At 39.8% G+C, this 18400-nt stretch overlaps 1 protein-coding gene and 1 non-coding gene across 3 annotated transcripts in view; both read right to left on the reverse strand.

Annotated features, from left to right (window-relative positions):
* Positions 1-18400, reverse strand: part of SYN1 (synapsin I) — a 43834-nt gene that overhangs the window by 17283 nt on the left and 8151 nt on the right. For both annotated transcript variants that reach the window (XM_065900955.1, XM_065900953.1), the window contains exons 2-5: positions 14807-14864; positions 14612-14703; positions 12551-12707; positions 12290-12379 (exon numbers count right to left, since the gene is read on the reverse strand). In XM_065900955.1, the coding sequence (XP_065757027.1) occupies positions 12290-12379; positions 12551-12707; positions 14612-14703; positions 14807-14864 (397 nt within the window). The remainder of the gene's footprint in view (positions 1-12289; positions 12380-12550; positions 12708-14611; positions 14704-14806; positions 14865-18400) is intronic.
* On the reverse strand, positions 11898-12004 carry LOC136143185 (U6 spliceosomal RNA). Its single transcript, XR_010657880.1, has one exon. It is a non-coding gene; the product is annotated as a U6 spliceosomal RNA (small nuclear RNA).

Here is an 18400-nt window from a genome sequence, read left to right on the forward strand (position 1 = left end):
GTCCCAGCCCTGGAACAAAGTGCCCCTCCCTGGGGCATTCTTCCACCAAATACTCCCAACCTCAGGATACTGTGCTCCTGATTTCAGCCAACCACAGCAAATTCTGTCCCTGACCCATAATGCCCTGGATCTTTGGGACTGACCACCTGGGGACCACAATCTGTCCCAGCCAAATGACATCTGGTCACACTTTACTGACCATCAGGATATGGCATCCATCCCCTCTAGGCTCTTTGAGGGTTGGGAACCTGCACTGAGTTGTGTAGCCTTGGAAGGGGCTCGGAGAGGAGTATATCAGGAAGGTATCTTGAATATCTACAGGTAAGGATGCCTGGGGCCTTGAGTGTGCCTCTCAGGTATGCCTGCAGCCACAGCTCCACCCTGTTCTTTCTGCTCCCTGTTCCTGTTTGCTGGTCCCTACTTCCTCTCCTGATCTCCTTCCCCTGCTCCTTCTCTGTGTTCTATCCCTCCCCCCGCTGCTGCGCCCTCTTCTCGCTCTCTTCTTTCCTCTCTGCTCCCCACTCCTCTTTGTTTCCTCGCTGTTTGCTATTCCCTTTCATGGGTCCCTGGCTCTCCTGCCTATCCTTAGCGTCTGTGGCCCTTCTCTTCCAGGAGCAGAAGCTATGAGGAGAAGTGAGTGGAGGAGTGCCCTGCCCAACCACCCCCAGGTGCCTCCCTGCCACCCCCGCAAAGCCACATACCTGAGTCCCAACCTTGCACAGTGTCCATGGAGGGACCTCTGTTTATCTGAGCACCGGCAAGAAGAACATGAAGCCATGAACTTGGCTGCCTTCCCCGGTGACCTGATATCTGCTATTGAATCTTCCTGTACAACAGCCTCTGGCCTTGGACCCAGACTTCTCTTCAGCCACAGTGGGCTGGGGACGCTTCACCTCCTTCAACATCACAAACAAATCTAAGCCCATCCACCTCCCCCCACCACCCCCTCAAGCCTCCCAAAGACCACCAGCTTCTAACTGTGCTAGGGATCTATCTGGTTTGTGTTGTGTTTCTTGATCTGGGTGCAGAAGACAGGAGTGTGTTCACTTTGTGAAAATTCAATGAGCTGTACACTTATGATATGTCTCCTTTTCCGAACTTGTTACACCTCAATGAAATTGGCCCCTCAAAACAAAACCCCATAAGCTACAAGAATATACTGTACAGCACAGAGAATATAGCCAATATTTTATAATAACTGTAAATGGAGTATAATCAATAAAAATTGTGAATCACTATGTTCCACACCTGAAACTAATATAATATTGTAAGTCAACTATACTTCAATAACAAAATAATAAGTTAAAAAAAAGAAAGGAAAGAAAAAGAAACCCCCACCCTCTTGACATATCTCCCTCGCTCTTTACTTCAATTGCTCCCTCACTCCTGCTCTCTCTCTTTTCACACAATCCCCACATCCCTGACCCTGTTGATTCTCACCCCAAGGCACCCTCTCTTTCCTCATAGCACAGGGACCATGAATCCTGGGCCCAGAGAGGGGACTGGATCCAGAGAGACCTTGGTGTTGGACTCCACCCGTCACATCATGAACCCTCTGCAAATATTTGCTGAGCCACAAATCACCTGGAGTGTAGGTAGCAAGGGAAGGGAAGTCCTTATTCCCATAGCACCCCACCCTCTAGGTCTGCATGACCAAGTTGATGTAAGTAGATCACCAGGCTAGGAAAGTCGGGGTGAAAAGAAGTCAAACTGTGCTTCACAAGATCTTCCCTGTGCCCCACCCCTGACTGGTGACTATTTAGACACATTGAGATGAGTATTCCTGAGGATTCCTGGTGGTCTCCAAACTGGATGGGAGTAGATGGGGTAGGGGGGCCAGAGTCCTGATATGTGTCTTCCAGCTTCAAAGTACGGGGTGGCGCAAGACTGCTCCCACAAATCCAGGCCTAGCTTTTGCCCTTCCATGCTGCACAGTGGGGTTGGGGACAAAAGAGGAAACAGGGGAGGCAAGCTGGCCTGTGGGAAGTCTAATGCTTCTGCCACCACTCGCCACCATTACCCACCATTAACTTTGTCTTCTTCCTGGCCTCTGAAGTCCTGTTCTTTCTGTCCCTTGACAAAAATAGCCTCTGCACAGCTACAGACAGCCAGGAGGTGCGTCTGCCCTACTAGATATCAGGAATTAATGAGAAAATATAGTTATTAAGACAGTACTGCACTGGAACAGGTATAGAGAAAGTGACCGACGGAGTAGAACAGAGAGTCCTGAACTTGCCCCACACATATATAGGATTTTAGGATATGACGGAGGTGGCATACCAGATCAGTGGGGAAAAAAGTGTTGCCTATAAGGAAAAAGATGAAACTGGATCCCTACCTATCTCACACTGTATGTGAAAATCAATTTCAAGGAACACATGTAATAAAGATGTTTGGAAGAGTGCTACTTGATTGCTACATTGAGAACAGTGTAATGTAAGTGAATGGATGTGATGACCCCTCTGTAATGCATGTAGAGAAGCGTTAAAGAAAACATGTAATAAAGATGTTTGTAAGAATGCTAAAAAGAAACAAAGAAAATCAACTTCAGATGGATGAAGAACTTAAATGTCAAAAACAAAGCTTGCCACTTTTATCATCTACTAAATTTCCATATGTACATGGATCTAAATCTGGGTTTTTAATTTTTCTTCTTTTAGTCTGTTAGTCTATCTATTCATGTGTCAGCATCATATTGTTTAAATTAGAAAAGCTTCATAAAATGTTTGCTGGCAAATGCATTAAACTCCTTGTAAGCTGGTAGGGCTAGTCCCCTCTCATAGCTCTTCTTTTTCAGGGTTTTCCTGGCTATTCTTGCATGTTTTCTTTTCCATATGAACTCTACTATCAACTTGTCCAGCTCCAGATAACAGCTTATAGGTATATTTTGGAGGATCACATTATATTTATAAATTAAAAATAGAGACCTAAGAAGGGGAACTGACATCTTTATGATGTTAATTAATCCTATCCACAAATAAGGAATGCCTTTCCAGTTGTGTAAGTCTACCTTTGAGTCTTTCAGGAGTGTTTTAAACTTTTCCTCATATAAGTTTGCACACCCCTTGCTAAATTTATCCTGAAATATTTTATCATCTTTTTTGTTGTTACCTTAAATGGGGTTTTCTCTTCTATCTGGTTGTTTGTGTATATGAAAACTACTGATTTCTGTATGTTGACTTTATATTCTGCTATGTTATTAAGTTATTTTATTGTTTGAATTTGTTATTGGTTCTCTGGGGGATTTCCAGCTATACTATCATATCATCTATTAATAGAGATATTTTTACATCCCCTTTACCCATTCTTGCATCTATAATTGCTTTGCCTAGTCTAACTGCATTGGTCTAATACCTCTAAGTATTGTACAATGTTGAAAAGGAATGGAGAGAGTGGGCACCTTGCTTTGTTCCTCACCTTAGTGGAAATGCTTTCAATGTTGTCCTATTAAGTTGATAATAACTTTTGGATTGAGGTATACAAATTTGATTATGTTAAGAAGGCATGAGTTGATTTCTGTTTTTGAATGATTTTATCATAATGGGTGCTGAACTTTGTTAAAGGCTTTTAAAATATCTATGGAAATGATCATATGACTTTCTCCTCAGATCTATTAATACGTTGTATTATATTAATACATTACCTATAACAAACCATCCTCGCATTCCAAGAAGGAAACTTACTTACACAGTTATGCTATCTTATTTTCTTAATTTAGTTCTGGATTTGTTTGTTCATATTTTATTTAGGATTTTTGCATTGATATTTATGATTGAAAATGGTCTATGCTTTTCTTTTTGTGTTATCAATGTTATAATTGCTTTAGAAAAATAATGTGGAAGTTTCTCTTCATTTTCTGTTCTTTGTAACAATTTATGTGGCATTGGGATTAACTGGTTTCTAACAGTTTGGTAGAATTCCCCTGTGAAACCATCTGGGCCTGATGCTTTTTTAGGGGGTAGTTCCTTAATAACTTTATTTCTTTTATGGAAATTGATCTGTTAAGCTCAAATGGGGTCGATTTTGGTAAACTGTGTTTCCCTAGAAAATTATCCATTTCCTGTAGGTTTAAAATTTTATCTGTGTATGCCTTTTTATATTTTAACTTTTGGAATCATGCTAACATATTACATTTAAATGCATAAAATTAAGTCAGTATAGATGGGAAAAAACCTAAAATTTAATATAAAGGGAAACAAACTATATTTGAAATAACATGAATAATATAACCATGTTGAATGACAAAATGAACTAGACCATGTAACATTTGAATACAGTACCTTGTATATCCTCATCTAAAGACATAAAAAGGGCAAACAAATCTCAAGCTATACCTTACTACAGTTGTTTTTCACAGTGGTACGGGTGTTGAAATTCTAAAAATACTTTCTGTGTATTGTAGGATTGAGCAAATGAGTAAATATATTGATGATGCTGGAAGCTAGGGTTCTCAATGTTAGAGAAGAGAAATATAAATATAGAAAGGGGGAAGGCTAGAAGGAACCCTATGTTGTGTCGGATTAGAATTGAAAGTATCGGGGATCCCAGCTCAAAGAGAAGAAACTCCTCCCAATTCCCTGGTCCAACTGACTGCTGATCACCAGGATCCTGTGAGTTTCTGCCCAGAATGAAAAAAACAGTTTTCATCAGATACACCACACTAATACTGGTAGGAATGCTTCCCTCCTGCTGTTCCAGTGACTTGCTGATCTGCACCCTTTCTCCTTCAATGGAGCCAACCTGCACAGTGAGACAATGTGGTGAGGCACCTCCTGTGGATAAAAGGCATGTAAATCCAGACCCTTCTCCCTCCATTTTCCTGCGTGTGATCTTGAACCAGTCAAGGGCGACCCCTCTCTCCATGACTTCTGTTCCTCTCAGGCTCACATCCCCCCATCTCCCAGAGATGCAGGAAGGAGGAAAGTGTGTGAAGTAAACTCTGAAGAAGTCCCAGATGAAGTGACACAGCCAGGAAATTTCAGACTAACAAAACTCTGGGGAAATTTCATGACATTGGAAACACAAAGGATCCAATGTGGAAGGCTGATCCAAACTTGGCAAGGAGGATGACAATTTACAAAGCATAGAAATAATGTAGGCTCCGTGTCATCAGGTATGCCATGAAAAGAAGGCAGTCACTGCTCACACTACTGTTGATAAATTTATTATAAAGAAATAAAACAATTTAATTCTAAAATAAAAATAGAAAGTATCAGGGGAATTCCCTGGCAGTTCAGTGGTTAGGACTTGGCGCTTTCACTGCTGGGGGCCCAGGTTTGATCCCTGGTTGGGGAACTAAGATCCCACAAGCCGTATGGTGTAGCCAAAAAAACCCCCCAAAAAGTATCAGTATGAACACATTTCATATAATTTCATATATATGTATATATAAAATTTCATATGTATATATTTCATATATATATAAGGAAATTTCCTAAGCTCTGCACAATGAGAGGATCTAGAAGCAAGGACATTCCAGTAGCAATGAGTACATCTAGCTCCCAGATCCTGGCTTGGAAATACCATTATCCTAGGGTTGTGAAAGAACAAGATATGCCTGGAGGTGACGTTGGCCGAAATGCCAAGTAAGGGCCTATAAAAATCCTCTCCTCCATAAAAGCAATGAGAATATTGGTAAAAATTGCCACAATCAACTTTATCAGAACTCCAGAAACTGACCAGAGGTTTACAATAATTCAGGAAGCATTTATTGAAGAAAAAGGCTGAATCTCACTAAGAACAGTAAGTTTTGTGGCATTTGAACTTTTCTTGTTCTCATTCTCTTCTTCCCACTTCCACAACAGATTTTAAAATCAACACCCTTGCAATTCTGATGAAAACACAGCAGGCTGGCTAGCAGCCAATGGAGGAAGCAGAACAGGGTAGGAGTTCCTCCAAAGCCCCATTCCCAGAAACTATCTTTATTTGACCTGTATGGCACTTCCCCAGAAAACTCCATTCACAGGACTTGTCTATTTGACCTGACTCAGAATTCACCTGGTGTGAACAGTTTTTCTTGAGGGTGCTCTTCAAAAATAATCAGCAGCAATTGTTTTAACACAGCAGCTGTTTGAGGCAATGATTACAGTTAAGACAATCAACAAGCTGACCAAAACTTAACAGAAAAATCTGAGTAATAAGTTGTTCATATAGGAGGTTTTGAAAAGTTCTGACATATTCCTAGGAATCTAGAAAGCCATAAATATGCATAATGCTGTGTGCATGCCTAGGATCTCTGGCTGACCTTGAGGCTCTGCACAAGCAGGAAGTAAAGGCTAAGGCAAAGCTGTAAACAGCCTGCCTGAACATTGAAGGCATGCCCCAACATGCCCTCAGAGCTCATCAGCAAAGGCTGGGAGACTTACTAGATCCAAGTGTTTAAAGAAATATCTGTCCAATCATTAGTTGACCACTAAGCTAATAAAGCAGAGACTTCAATGACCATATATGACAAAGAATATAGACTTTACAGAATTAGTTCAAGAAAGTCCCTAAAAAGCCCCCCAAAGAACAACAAAAGCAAACCTTGGGGAGGAGGGGGAATCTGATTTCCAGAGTTGTCGCATTATATCATTTAAAATATTCAGTTTTCAACTAAAATTTATAAGACGTGAAGAAACAATAAAGTATGACCCAAACACAGAAAAATAAAGCAGTCAGTAGACACTGTCCCTGAGGAAGTCCAGATGTTGGAATTAATAGACTATAAATCAACTACTTGGAAGATTTTCAAAGAACTAAAGGAAACCATGTCTAAAGAACTAAATGAAAGTATAAGAATGGTGTTCTAACAAACAGAAACTATCAATAAAGAGATAAAAATTATAAAATAATAGAAATTCTGGAATTGAAAAACACAATAACTGAAATGAAAAATTCATTACAGGGGCTCAACAGTAGATTTGAGCTGGCAGAGGAAAGAATCAGTGAATTTGAAGATAGGCCGACTGAGATTATCCAATCTGAGAAGCAGAAAGAAAACAATAACCAAAATGACTGGAGCCTCAGGGGCCTGTGAAATACCACAAGCATGTCAACGCACACATATTGGGAGTCCTAAAAGGAGAGAGAAAAGAGAAAAGTGAAATAAAGAATATTTGAAGGAATAATGGCTGAAAACCTCCCAAATCTGAAGAAAAAGATTAATCTGTACATCCAAGAAGCTCACTGAACTTCAAATAGGATAAACTCATAGAGATATACATCTAGGCGCATCATAAACAAACCTATAAAAGTGAAAGACAAAGAGAGAATCTTGAAAGTAGTAAGAGAGAAGTGACTTTTCACATACAAAGGATCTTCAGTAGGACTGACAGCTGATTTCTCATCAGAAACCTTGGCAGCCAGAAGGCAGTGGGACAACTTATTCAAAGCACTGAAAGAAAAAGACTGTCAACTAAGAATTCTATATCCTTCAAAACTATATTTCAAACATGAAGGAAAAGTTAAGACATTCACAGATAAGCAAAAACTTAGATAATTTGTCACTAGCACACTTCTCCTACAAGAAATACTAAGAGAATCCTTCAGGCTGAAATGAAATGACACTAAACAGTAACTCACATACACATGAAGAAATAAAGAGCACCTGTATAGGTAACTACATAGATAAATATAAAAGACAGTGTGAATGCATTTTTTATTTGTAATGCTTTTTTCCTCCTATCTGATTTAAAAGATAACTGAATTAAGCAATAATTATAAGTCTATATTCATGGACATATGATGTGTAAAGATGTAATTTGTATGACAATAATAGCACAAAGGCAGAGTGAGGGAATAAAGCTATAAAAAGGCAAAGTTTTTTTTAATACTATTGAAATTAAATTGGTTTTAATTAAAATGAGAGTGGTATAAATTAAAATGTTAATTGTAATCCCCAGGGAAACTACAAAGAAAATAATTTTTTAAAAAACATGGAAAAAGAAACAACAAGAGAATTAAAATGGCACACAGGAAAATATCTATTTAACACAAAAGTATGCATTAATGGAGGAATACAGGAACACAAAAGGCATAAGAAATATAGAAAACAAATAGCAAAATTACAAGCATAAATTCTACCTTATCAGTAATTACATTAAATGTAAATTAATTAAACACTCCAATTAATAGGCAGAGATAGGCAAAATAGATGAAAAACATGACATAATTATATGCTGTCTATAGGAGACACACTTTAGATTCAAAGATACAAATAAGTTGAAGGTAAATGAATGGAAAAAGATTTACCATGCAAATAGTAACCCAAAGAAAGCTGGAATGGCTATACTAACATCAGATAAAATAGACTTTAAAACAAAAATTTTTACTAGAGATAAAAAAGGACATTTTATACCGATAAAAGGGTCATTTCATCAAGAAGATATAACAATTGTCAACATATATGCTAACAACAAAGCCCCAAATACATGAAACAAAAAAAACAGGCAGAACTGAAGGGAAGAAATAGACAGTTCAATAACAATTGTTGGGACTTCCCTGGTGGCACAGTGGTTAAGAATCTGCCTGCCAATACAGGGGACACAGGTTCAATCCCTGGTCCAGGAAGATCCCACGTGCCATGGAGCAACTAAGCTCGTGCACCACGACTACTGAGCCTGCACTCTAGAGCCCGTGAGCCACAACTACTAAGCACATGCACTGCAACTACTGAAGCCCGTGTGCCTAGAGCCCGTGTTCTGCAACAAGAGAAGCCACTGCAATGAGAAGCCCACGCACCACAATGAAGAGTAGCTCCCGCTCACTGCAACTAGAGAAAGCCCATGCACAGCAACAAAGACCCAATGCAGCCAAAAAAAAAAAACAATAATTGTTGGAGATTTCAATACTTCACTTTAAATAATGGATAAAACAACTAGACAGAGGATAAACAAGGAAAGAGAAGACCCAAACAACACTATAAACCAACTAGACCTAACAGACATCTATAGAACATTCCATCCTACAACAGCAGCATAAATATTCTTCTCAAGTGTACATAGAACATTCTCGAGGACAGACTATATGTTAAGCCACAAAACAAATCTCAATAATGTAAAAGAGCTGAAACATACAAAGTATGTTCTCTGACCACAACTGAATGAAATTAGAAACCAATAACAGAAGGAAATTTGGGAAATTCACAAATATGTGGAAAGTAAACAACACACTCCTAAATAACCAATGGGTCAAAGAACTCACCATGAAAATTAGAAGGTACTTTGAGATGAATGAAAATGAAGACAACATACAAAAATTGCTTATAGGGAAATTTTAGCTGTAAACATCTACATTTAAAAATAAGAAAGATATCAAATCAATAACCTAATCTACTTAAGAAACTATACAAAAAACAAAAACAAACACCAGAGAAAGCAGAAGGAAAGAAGTAATAAAGATTAGAGTGGAAATAAATGAAGTTGAGAATAGAAAAACAATAGAGAAAATCAATGAAACCAAAAGTTGGTTCTTTGAGAAGATCAACAAAATAAGCAAACTTTTAGACTAAGATTTTATTTAATTAATTAATTTATTTATTTTTTAAACTAAGATTTTAAAAAAGAGAAAACTAATTACTAAAATCAGGAATGAAAGAGACATAACTACTGACCTTAAAGAAATAAAAAGGATTATAAGAGAACACTATGAACAATTCTATGCCAACAAATTAGAAAACCTAGTTGAAATGGACAAATTTCTAGGAAGACACAAACTTCCAAAACTAATTCAAGAAGAAATGGAAAATCTGAATAGACCTACAATAAGTGAAGAGATTGGATTAGTATTTAAAAAAACAAAAGAACTTCCTACAAAGAAGTACCCAGGACCAGATGTCTTCACCAGTGAAGTATGCCGAACATTTAAAATAAAATTAACACTAGGGACTTTCCTGGAGGTCCAGTGGTTAAGACTCCATGCTTCCACTGCAGGGGGCGCGGGTTTGATCCCTGGTCAGGGAATTAAGATCCCACATGCTGCACGGCACAGCAAAAAAATAAAAAAATTTAAAAATTTAAAAATTAAAAATAAACACTAATCTTTCATTAACTCTTCTTACAAATAGAAGAGGAGGGAACACTGTCCATTTCATTCTATGAGGTTACTATCACCCTGATAGCAAAACCAGACAAAGACATCATAAGAAAACTACAGATCAATATCCCTTATGGTTATTGATACCATAACTTTCAACAAAATACTAACTGAATCCCATAGCATATAAAAAGGATTATATGTCAGACCAAGTGGGATCTGGCTGAAGAATGCAAGTGTGACTCAATTTGCATGAAAATCAATTAATGTAATACACCATATTCATAGAATAAAGGACAAAAAGCCGTATCATATCAATAAACATAGAAAAAGCATTTGACAGAGTCCAGCATCCTTCCATGATAAAAACACTTCAACAAATAAAGAATAGAAGGGAACTTCATCAACACTTAGGTAGCAGTTAATAAATGTCAGATGCACTGTTGTAACCACTTTATGTTCATTAAATAATTTAATTCTCACATTAACTCTGTAAGGCAGGAACTATTATTAGCCATATTTTACAGATGGGAAAACTGAGGCACAGAGCATTTAACTAACATTTCTTATGTTCGGAAGCTAATAAGTTGTGGAGCTAGGATTACAATACAGAAATTCTGACTACAGTGTCCATGTTCTTAACCATAGTCAGCTATACTGTCTGTCAGTGAATGTAAAATAATAATAATGATAAGCAAACTTGGTTTCCTAAGAACTAATGATTTGATCTTCATCTATTAGTAAACTTAATTCATAGTACTGTTGACTTATATCAGTGACCATAATTTGTAATACTTGTAAGAATTTTTAATATTAGTACCAATGTTTATTTAAGTTGCTAAAGCTGGGTCAATATTGATATTTAATTGTAATTTAATTCATAAAACTGGTGATGTTTATTTATATAAGTAAACATAATTTGTAACATTGTAAAAACCTTGTCAAATTAGTTATAAAACTTGATGGCGTTGGTAATGGTGATTCAATTTCTTTTTTTTTTCCAATTTCTATTTGTAACTAAAACCTGATTCATAACTGTGGTACTCATAACTTATACTAGTAAACATAACTTTAGTATTAGTAATTATTTATGATATCAATTGGATGTTAACCATATTAATAATGATTTCTGTTAGTAACTGTAGGATAGCTCAAAACATAGGTACTCATAATTTATATTAGTGATCTTAATTTGTAACATTGGCAGTAATTTGTAACAGTACTTTACAATGTTTGTACTAATAGTTTAATTTCTTTTAGTAATTATAACTTACTTCACAACATAGGCACTAATCATTTATATTGATGACCTTAATTTGTAACACTGTAATAAACTGTAATCTTAGTTGTAATATTTGATGATATTAGTAATGGTAATACAATTTTTATTATTAAGTATAATATAATTCAAAACAGGGACTTATAATTTATATTAGAGCATAATTTATAATATTGATAATAATTTGTAATAATAGTTATAATCTTCAATGATACTAGTAATAATTACTCAAATTCTATTAGGAACTATAATTCATAACATTGGCACTCACAATTTTTTATCAATAACAGTAATTTGTAATACTGGTTATAATTTATAATATTAGTGATTATATTTGTGGTAAAAGTAGCCAACAATCCAATTTTCTATTTGTATACAATCTAATTTTTAACATTGCTACTGATAATTTTTATTGGCAATCCTAATTTGAAACACTATTAACATTTCTATCAGGAGGAATATTTGGTAACATTAGTAACAATGACTTGATTTGTATATGTAACATAATCTGATGTGCATCATTTTTTTTGTCTTTATTGAATTTGTTACAATATTGCTTCTGTTTTACGTTTTGGTATTTTGGCCGTGAGGCATGTGGGATCTTAGAATTATGGAACGCTTCACGAATTTGCGTGTCATCCTTGCGCAGGGGCCATGCTGATCTTCTCTGTATTGTTCCAATTTTAGTATATGTGCTGCCGAAGTGAGCACCATAATCTGAATCATTACATTAATTCTGTTAATTTTCATTAGAAATCAGTTTTTTAATACTGGTGAGAATAGATACTATAACAGGATCAATGATTTAATCACACTTGTAACTACACAGTAAATTCCTGGTAGTAATAAACCGTATCACGAAGCAACGTCACCCTCCATGTGCATGTGCCGGCTGCACTCTCTGATAGCATACCACTGGTAATACAGCCATTGGCCATACTATTGCAATAGGCATGATGCTTTTCCCTCCAGCTAACTCCCTTTCCCCAGACTCACCATCTCTTTGTGATTGGGGTAGAAGGTCTGATCGATTAGAGGGAATTCCTCTGTCCCCAGTTTCTTGTGCAGTCGAACCATCTGAGCGAACTATGAGAGGCAGGAGACACGGGTCAGCAAGTCCCTTTACCTGGAGGGAGTCTCCAAGCTGGGACTCCAAGCTTCCAAACTTCCTCCGTTCCCCCAGATCACAGTGGTTTCAAGCTCCCGCATGCATGTATGAGCTGTTCTCTCTGCCAGTAGCACCCTTCTGTCACTTACCACCCAGGGCTTGTCACAGAAGTTGTAGACAGAATGCAAAGAGTTAACGCTGGGGATTCCGGCATACTGCAGCCCAATGACCAAACTGCGGTAGTCTCCATTCCGTGCCATGCTGAAGGCATGCTGGCGGATCAGCACGAAGTCTGGTTTCAGAGACCTGGGGTGGCAAGGGTAGAGTGTAGATGGTCCTCCCAGAAGCTCCCCACCACCTTTAGAATAAAGGTCAAGTCTTGAAATCTCCACAGCTCCTAGAAACTACACAGTGGTTTCTCACCTCAGCCACATACACAAGCTGTTCCCTCCACCACATGTGCCCTTCCTACCCTTTCTTCATCTGATGGCCCTCTTAAGCCTTTCCTGCCTGCTCCTCTCCTCACCAAGGTGAGCTTGCAACTTGCCTGCTCAGCTCTCACAGCTCCCAGTCACAATCTCTCAGACTACTTCTGTCCACGAAGGATGCTGCCCAGAATAAATTCCAGCCTCAGGGCCTCTACATGGGCTATTCCCTCTGCCTGAAACGCTTCCTCCCTAGATTTCTACATGCCCCACTCCTCCACCTCCTTCAAGTCTTTCCTCAAATGTCTCTCACACTACTGGTCTACCCCCAACCAAACTGCAGACCCTTCCCCAATCCCTTCACCAATCCCCTATATCCCTTTGCTGATATTTTTTCCGAGCACTTTGACATTTCCTTCTTTATTTGTTTATTGTGTGTATCCCACAGTAGAATGTAAGCTTCACGAGAGCAGAGGGTGTTTTTTTTTGTTTTTTGGGGGTTTTTTTGTTTGTTTTTTTTGCGGTACGCGGTCCTCTCACTGTTGCGGCCTCTCCCGTTGCGGAGCACAGGCTCCGGACGCGCAGGCTCAGCGGCCATGGCTCACGGGCCCAGCCGCTCCGCGGCATGTGGGATCTTCCCAGACTGGGGCACGAACCTGTGTCCCCTGCATCGGCAGGCAGACTCTCAACCACTGCGCCAACAGGGAAGCCCCAAGCAGAGGGTTTTTATTTTGTCTTTTTTGGGGTCTGTTTTGTTCACTGCCAGGACCTCAGTATGTACAACAGCTCCTGGCACACAGTAGATACTGGATAAATATTTGTTGAATGTAAAATGCTGAGAGCAGCACCTGGCATGCAGTAGATGCTCAAGAAATGTTTGTTGAATTAATATTTGGTTGGCCAAAAAGTTCGTTTGGATTTTTCTGTAAGATGTTATGGAAGAACACGAACGAACTTTTTGGCCAATCCAATAACTGAAAAGTTTGGCTTGTGGTCTTCTGGGATCCTTGGCTCTTCTCCACAAGAGAAACTATCTCCTTACATTCTGTGCCTAAGTTCTTTTTCTAAAAATTGGAATATAATTGGCACGTTATATGTCAATTATTCTATAAGTTTAAGGTGTATAACATGTTGATTTGATACATTTATATATTATAATATGATTGCCATTGTAGCATTAGTTAGTACCTCTACCATGTCACATAATTATTTCTTTTTTCATGGTGGGAATAATTAAGATCTGGTCTTTTAGCAGGTTTGCTGATTATGATACAATATTGTTGTCTGTATCCACCGTACCGTGGATTAGATCTCTAGGATTTATTTATCTACCAGTTGCAAGTTTGTACTCTTAAACAACATCTCTCCTATTCTTCCACCCCACCCCCCAGCCTCTGGCAATCACCTTTCTACTCTCTGTCTCTATTAGTTTGGCTCTTTCAGATTCCACATATAAGTGATAGCATACAGTATTCCTCTTTCTCTGTCTGATTTATCTCACTTAGCATAATGTCCTCAAGATCCATCCATGTTGTCACAAATGGCAGGATTTCCTTCTTTCTCATGGCTGAATAACATCCCATTGTGTGTGTGTGTGTGTGTGTGTGTGTGTGTGTGTATCACTTCTTTAGCCATTCATCTGTTGATGGATACTTAGGTTGGCTATTGCAATGTGCCTAAGTTCTTGCTCACAGAAGGATGGGAGGGGAGGTGGGGACTCTCCCTCAGCTCTAAGGGAGCCCTTATGCCTCCCCCATAATACCAAGGTAACCTATTTACACTCACCGCACAACCTTCACCCCATTCCGAAGAACTTCCATGTCCACAGAGAATCCACCATTGGCATGAGCCACGAGGTTGAGATCAGAGAATTCAGCCTGGGAAGGAAAAAAAATCAGGGATTCACTCACATCACACAAAAAAGACCACTCAGTTTGCAGTCTGGACAGTTGACCCCCATGTCCACCTGCCCCAACTAACCTGTTCTACTTTAATGTCAATTTCTCCATGGATCTTTTTCCCTTTGAAGTATTTCGCCCTGAAAAGGAAAAGCAGAGCACATCCATCAATGCTCCAATCTCAGGAAGACGAAACCCAGGCTGGTCCTTTGACCCCTTTGCCCCTCCAGTGCCACTAGAGAAACTATAATGTGATTTATAATTGTTGAAACACTTTGAAAAACCTAACAGTTCTTTGTGAACAATGAAGTCTGTTGTAATCCTTGTGGAGGTATGTAAATGTCAAAGGAGATTGCAAACTATAAAACAAGTTCTTAAAACACAGAGAGCAGGCATTTCCCAAAGTATGGTCTGCTTGTCACACTGCTATCTGAAAAGCTTTGCAAAACAAGGAGTGCTTTGTAAAGTGTAACATACTTTGAAATTGCATGGAGGTTTGTAAATGGTAAAGAACCTTAGGGGGTATATATATATGGAGTGTGCCCAGGTATGTGTCAGCACCTATGTCTGCTTGTGTGGCCTGAAGCATCTCTCTGCTCTCTAGCCCTTTCCCAAGGAAGAACACATTCACCACGTGTGGTTGTGCACTGAGAGGGACACAGCAGCCATGAGTGGGCAGCTGCATTAGAAAAGGAGGAGCAGATTGAGGGGTGCAGGCTGGTGGGGGTTCTACAGAAGCCAGAGTCAGCCATGATGAGGGTGAGGAGGAATGCAGCTGAGGATGAGGGGAAGCCACAGGATTGGAGAGGCGTAGGAACAGCAGTAGATACATCACGAACTGCTAAGTCACTGTCCCAGGGCCCATTCCCATATGGGCTTCTCTCCCAGGCCCAGGATTCCTTCCTGACAGACTTCTCCACAGACAGAAGCTCATCCCCAATCAGGTTTCCCGTAGAAGAAGGCTGAGGGGAGGAGCCACTCCTGGGATTGCCTACATGCACACAATCAGGATCTCTGATATACACAGCACAACCGGCCCTAGTGATTTCACTGACATACCCCTAAGATCCCAAGCACAGCTATTTTCTCCTCTCTCTCCCTCTTCCCTCCTACCCCCTACTCCATCACTGACACTTTCCCCTCACAGATGTTGGAAGAGAATCTCTTAGACCTGTGCATTTTTCATTTAGAAAATGATGATGATCATGTGATATCACTTATATGTGGAATCTAAAAAAAATAGTACAAATGAACTTATTTACAAAACAGAAATAGACTCACAGATGTAGAAAACAAACTTATAGTTACCAGGGGGAAAGGGGGGAGGGATAAATTCGGAATTTGGGATTGACATAGACACGCTACTATATATAAAATAGATAACTAGTAAGGACCTACTGTATAGCACAAGGAACGCTACTCAGTACTCTGTAATGACCTATATGGGAAAAGAATCTAAAAAAGAGTGGATATATGTATATGTATAACTGACTCACTTTGCTGTACACCTACACCTGAAACGAACACAACATTGTAAATCAACTATACTCCAATAAAAAATTTTTTTAAAAAAATTAGATGAATGGAAAAACAAATAAATAAATAAATAAAAGTGATATATATATATATATATCACTTTTTGACCATATATGTAGTGGATACTGTGGTATATATACATGATATATATCACTTTTTAAAAAAACTTTTTTAACTTTTTTGACCATAAATGTAGTGGATACTGTGGTGTTCTGCTCAGATCTCCTCTTCAGGGCCAATGCACCCTGAATATCAGCTGTTGAAAGATCACAGCTGTGTCCCCTTGGGAATTGTCTTCTGTCACAGGGAACTTCCTTGGCCAAGGTTATACTTACCTACTGGCAGCCCATGGCTGATATCTGGTCTGTGAGTGAGTACAAAGGCCAGCCTCTTTGCCTCAATATAGGCTGACTCTGAAGGACCATCCTAGCTCTAGAGCTCCCCCTTAGGATCAGCTGAGGCCTTGGATGCAACCGCATTGGGGACCCACTTCTCCCTCTGCTCAACCTTGCCCTCCTTACAGGTGCTGATTCCAAAGGCACTCCTCGATAAGCCTGTGCGTGCAATTCTCTGTCTCAAAATCTGTTTTCAGAGACCCCAACCTAAAACAGTGGGCCAGAGAAGTCAAACTACAAAGAAGACTCTACTGCCTTTCTGGAGCCAGGCCACCCAGCAGCCAGCAGGCAATAACGAAGCATCATTTGTGGGGGTGGAGCACAATAGTCCCTGATGTGCTGTAGCAACACAAAGCGCCCTGTGACATGTCTGCGCTGTGGTGCAAGCAGGATGCCACTTGAACCATATGATCTGGCAAACCCTATGATACTGGAGATGTCTGTAGTGAGAAAAGATGCAGTGTGGAGTTGATTCTCCTGAGTGGGAGAATTATAGTGCAGGCCTATGGGGTTTTGAAGCAGAAGTAACTTTAACTGATGGTGGACTGTAATGAGATTCTAGTGGAAGGGAATGCACTAGCTGGTGAAATATTCCTGGTACTAGAGAGGTGTGAGGGAAATGGTAACCAGACTTGGGTGACTATTCGCTAAACACCCTTGATTAGCTGAAGAAAGATATGACATGCTCAGTGTGAATAATCACCAATTCAAAGCAAAATGTAAAAGGCAGAAGACCTCCTTGGCTGTACTTTTTTTTTTTTTTTTTTTTTTGGCGGTACGCGGGCCTCTCACTGTTGGGGCCTCTCCCGTTGCAGAGCACAGGCTCCAGACGCGCAGGCTCAGCGGCCATGGCTCACAGGCCCAGCCGCTCCGCGGCATGTGGGATCCTCCCGGACCGGGGCACGAACCCGTGTCCCCTGCATCGGCAGACGGACTCTCAACCACTGCGCCACCAGGGAAGCCCCTCCTTGGCTGTACTTAAGGAAACCCCAATCTTCTGCAACCAGAGGGCAGACAGAGGAGAAGATAAGACTTAGGACTTAACTGTAAGTGTAGTCGAACTTCAGAGAAGGTTGAATTCTCAGGCCCAGTACATCTCCTATGCCATGCTCAGGGCCCTAAAAGGACAGGAGTGGAGCCCTGAGATTGTGATGGGGATATCTGGGAAGATGCGTGTAACACCTTGAACTTACAGATTCACCTGAACCCACTGGGTCTGCTGGAGTAGCCCATTCTTTGTTAGAATACAGAAACTTCCCTTTGCTTGAAAACAATGCAGAGGCCTCGAACGAAGCATGTGTCTTATAAAACAATTCTTATCCCTTTCAGAATCAACTTCCCTTCCCCTCTCGGCAACCAGATCAATAACCAGGGTCAAATCCTAGCACAACCTGACTGGAGAGGTTCTAAGCTTGCAAAGGAAGGAAAGGAATGATACACAGAAACTGAAGAATCTGGCTAACATGTATCAGCAGGAGCTGGGAAAGCATGCCTGAGACTGGATGCTGAGGACAATGGACCAAGGGAGTGAAGCATGAACTTGGAGCACTCTCCTAGGACACAGAACTTAAAACCATGGCAACAACTCCAGGAAACGTTGCTGATACAATTTTGGATGACTTGTGGTAGCTTGGAAAAAACAGTGGCCCACACCAAGTGAAGCAGAAATACCAGACTTCCATGGCAGATTGTGGAGGAAAGGATCAAAGGGCTCAGAGGAGCAGATGTGTTAGAGTAGATACACT

This window comes from Phocoena phocoena, chromosome X, assembly GCF_963924675.1.
Source record: "Phocoena phocoena chromosome X, mPhoPho1.1, whole genome shotgun sequence".
Classification (NCBI taxonomy): Eukaryota; Metazoa; Chordata; class Mammalia; order Artiodactyla; family Phocoenidae; genus Phocoena; species Phocoena phocoena.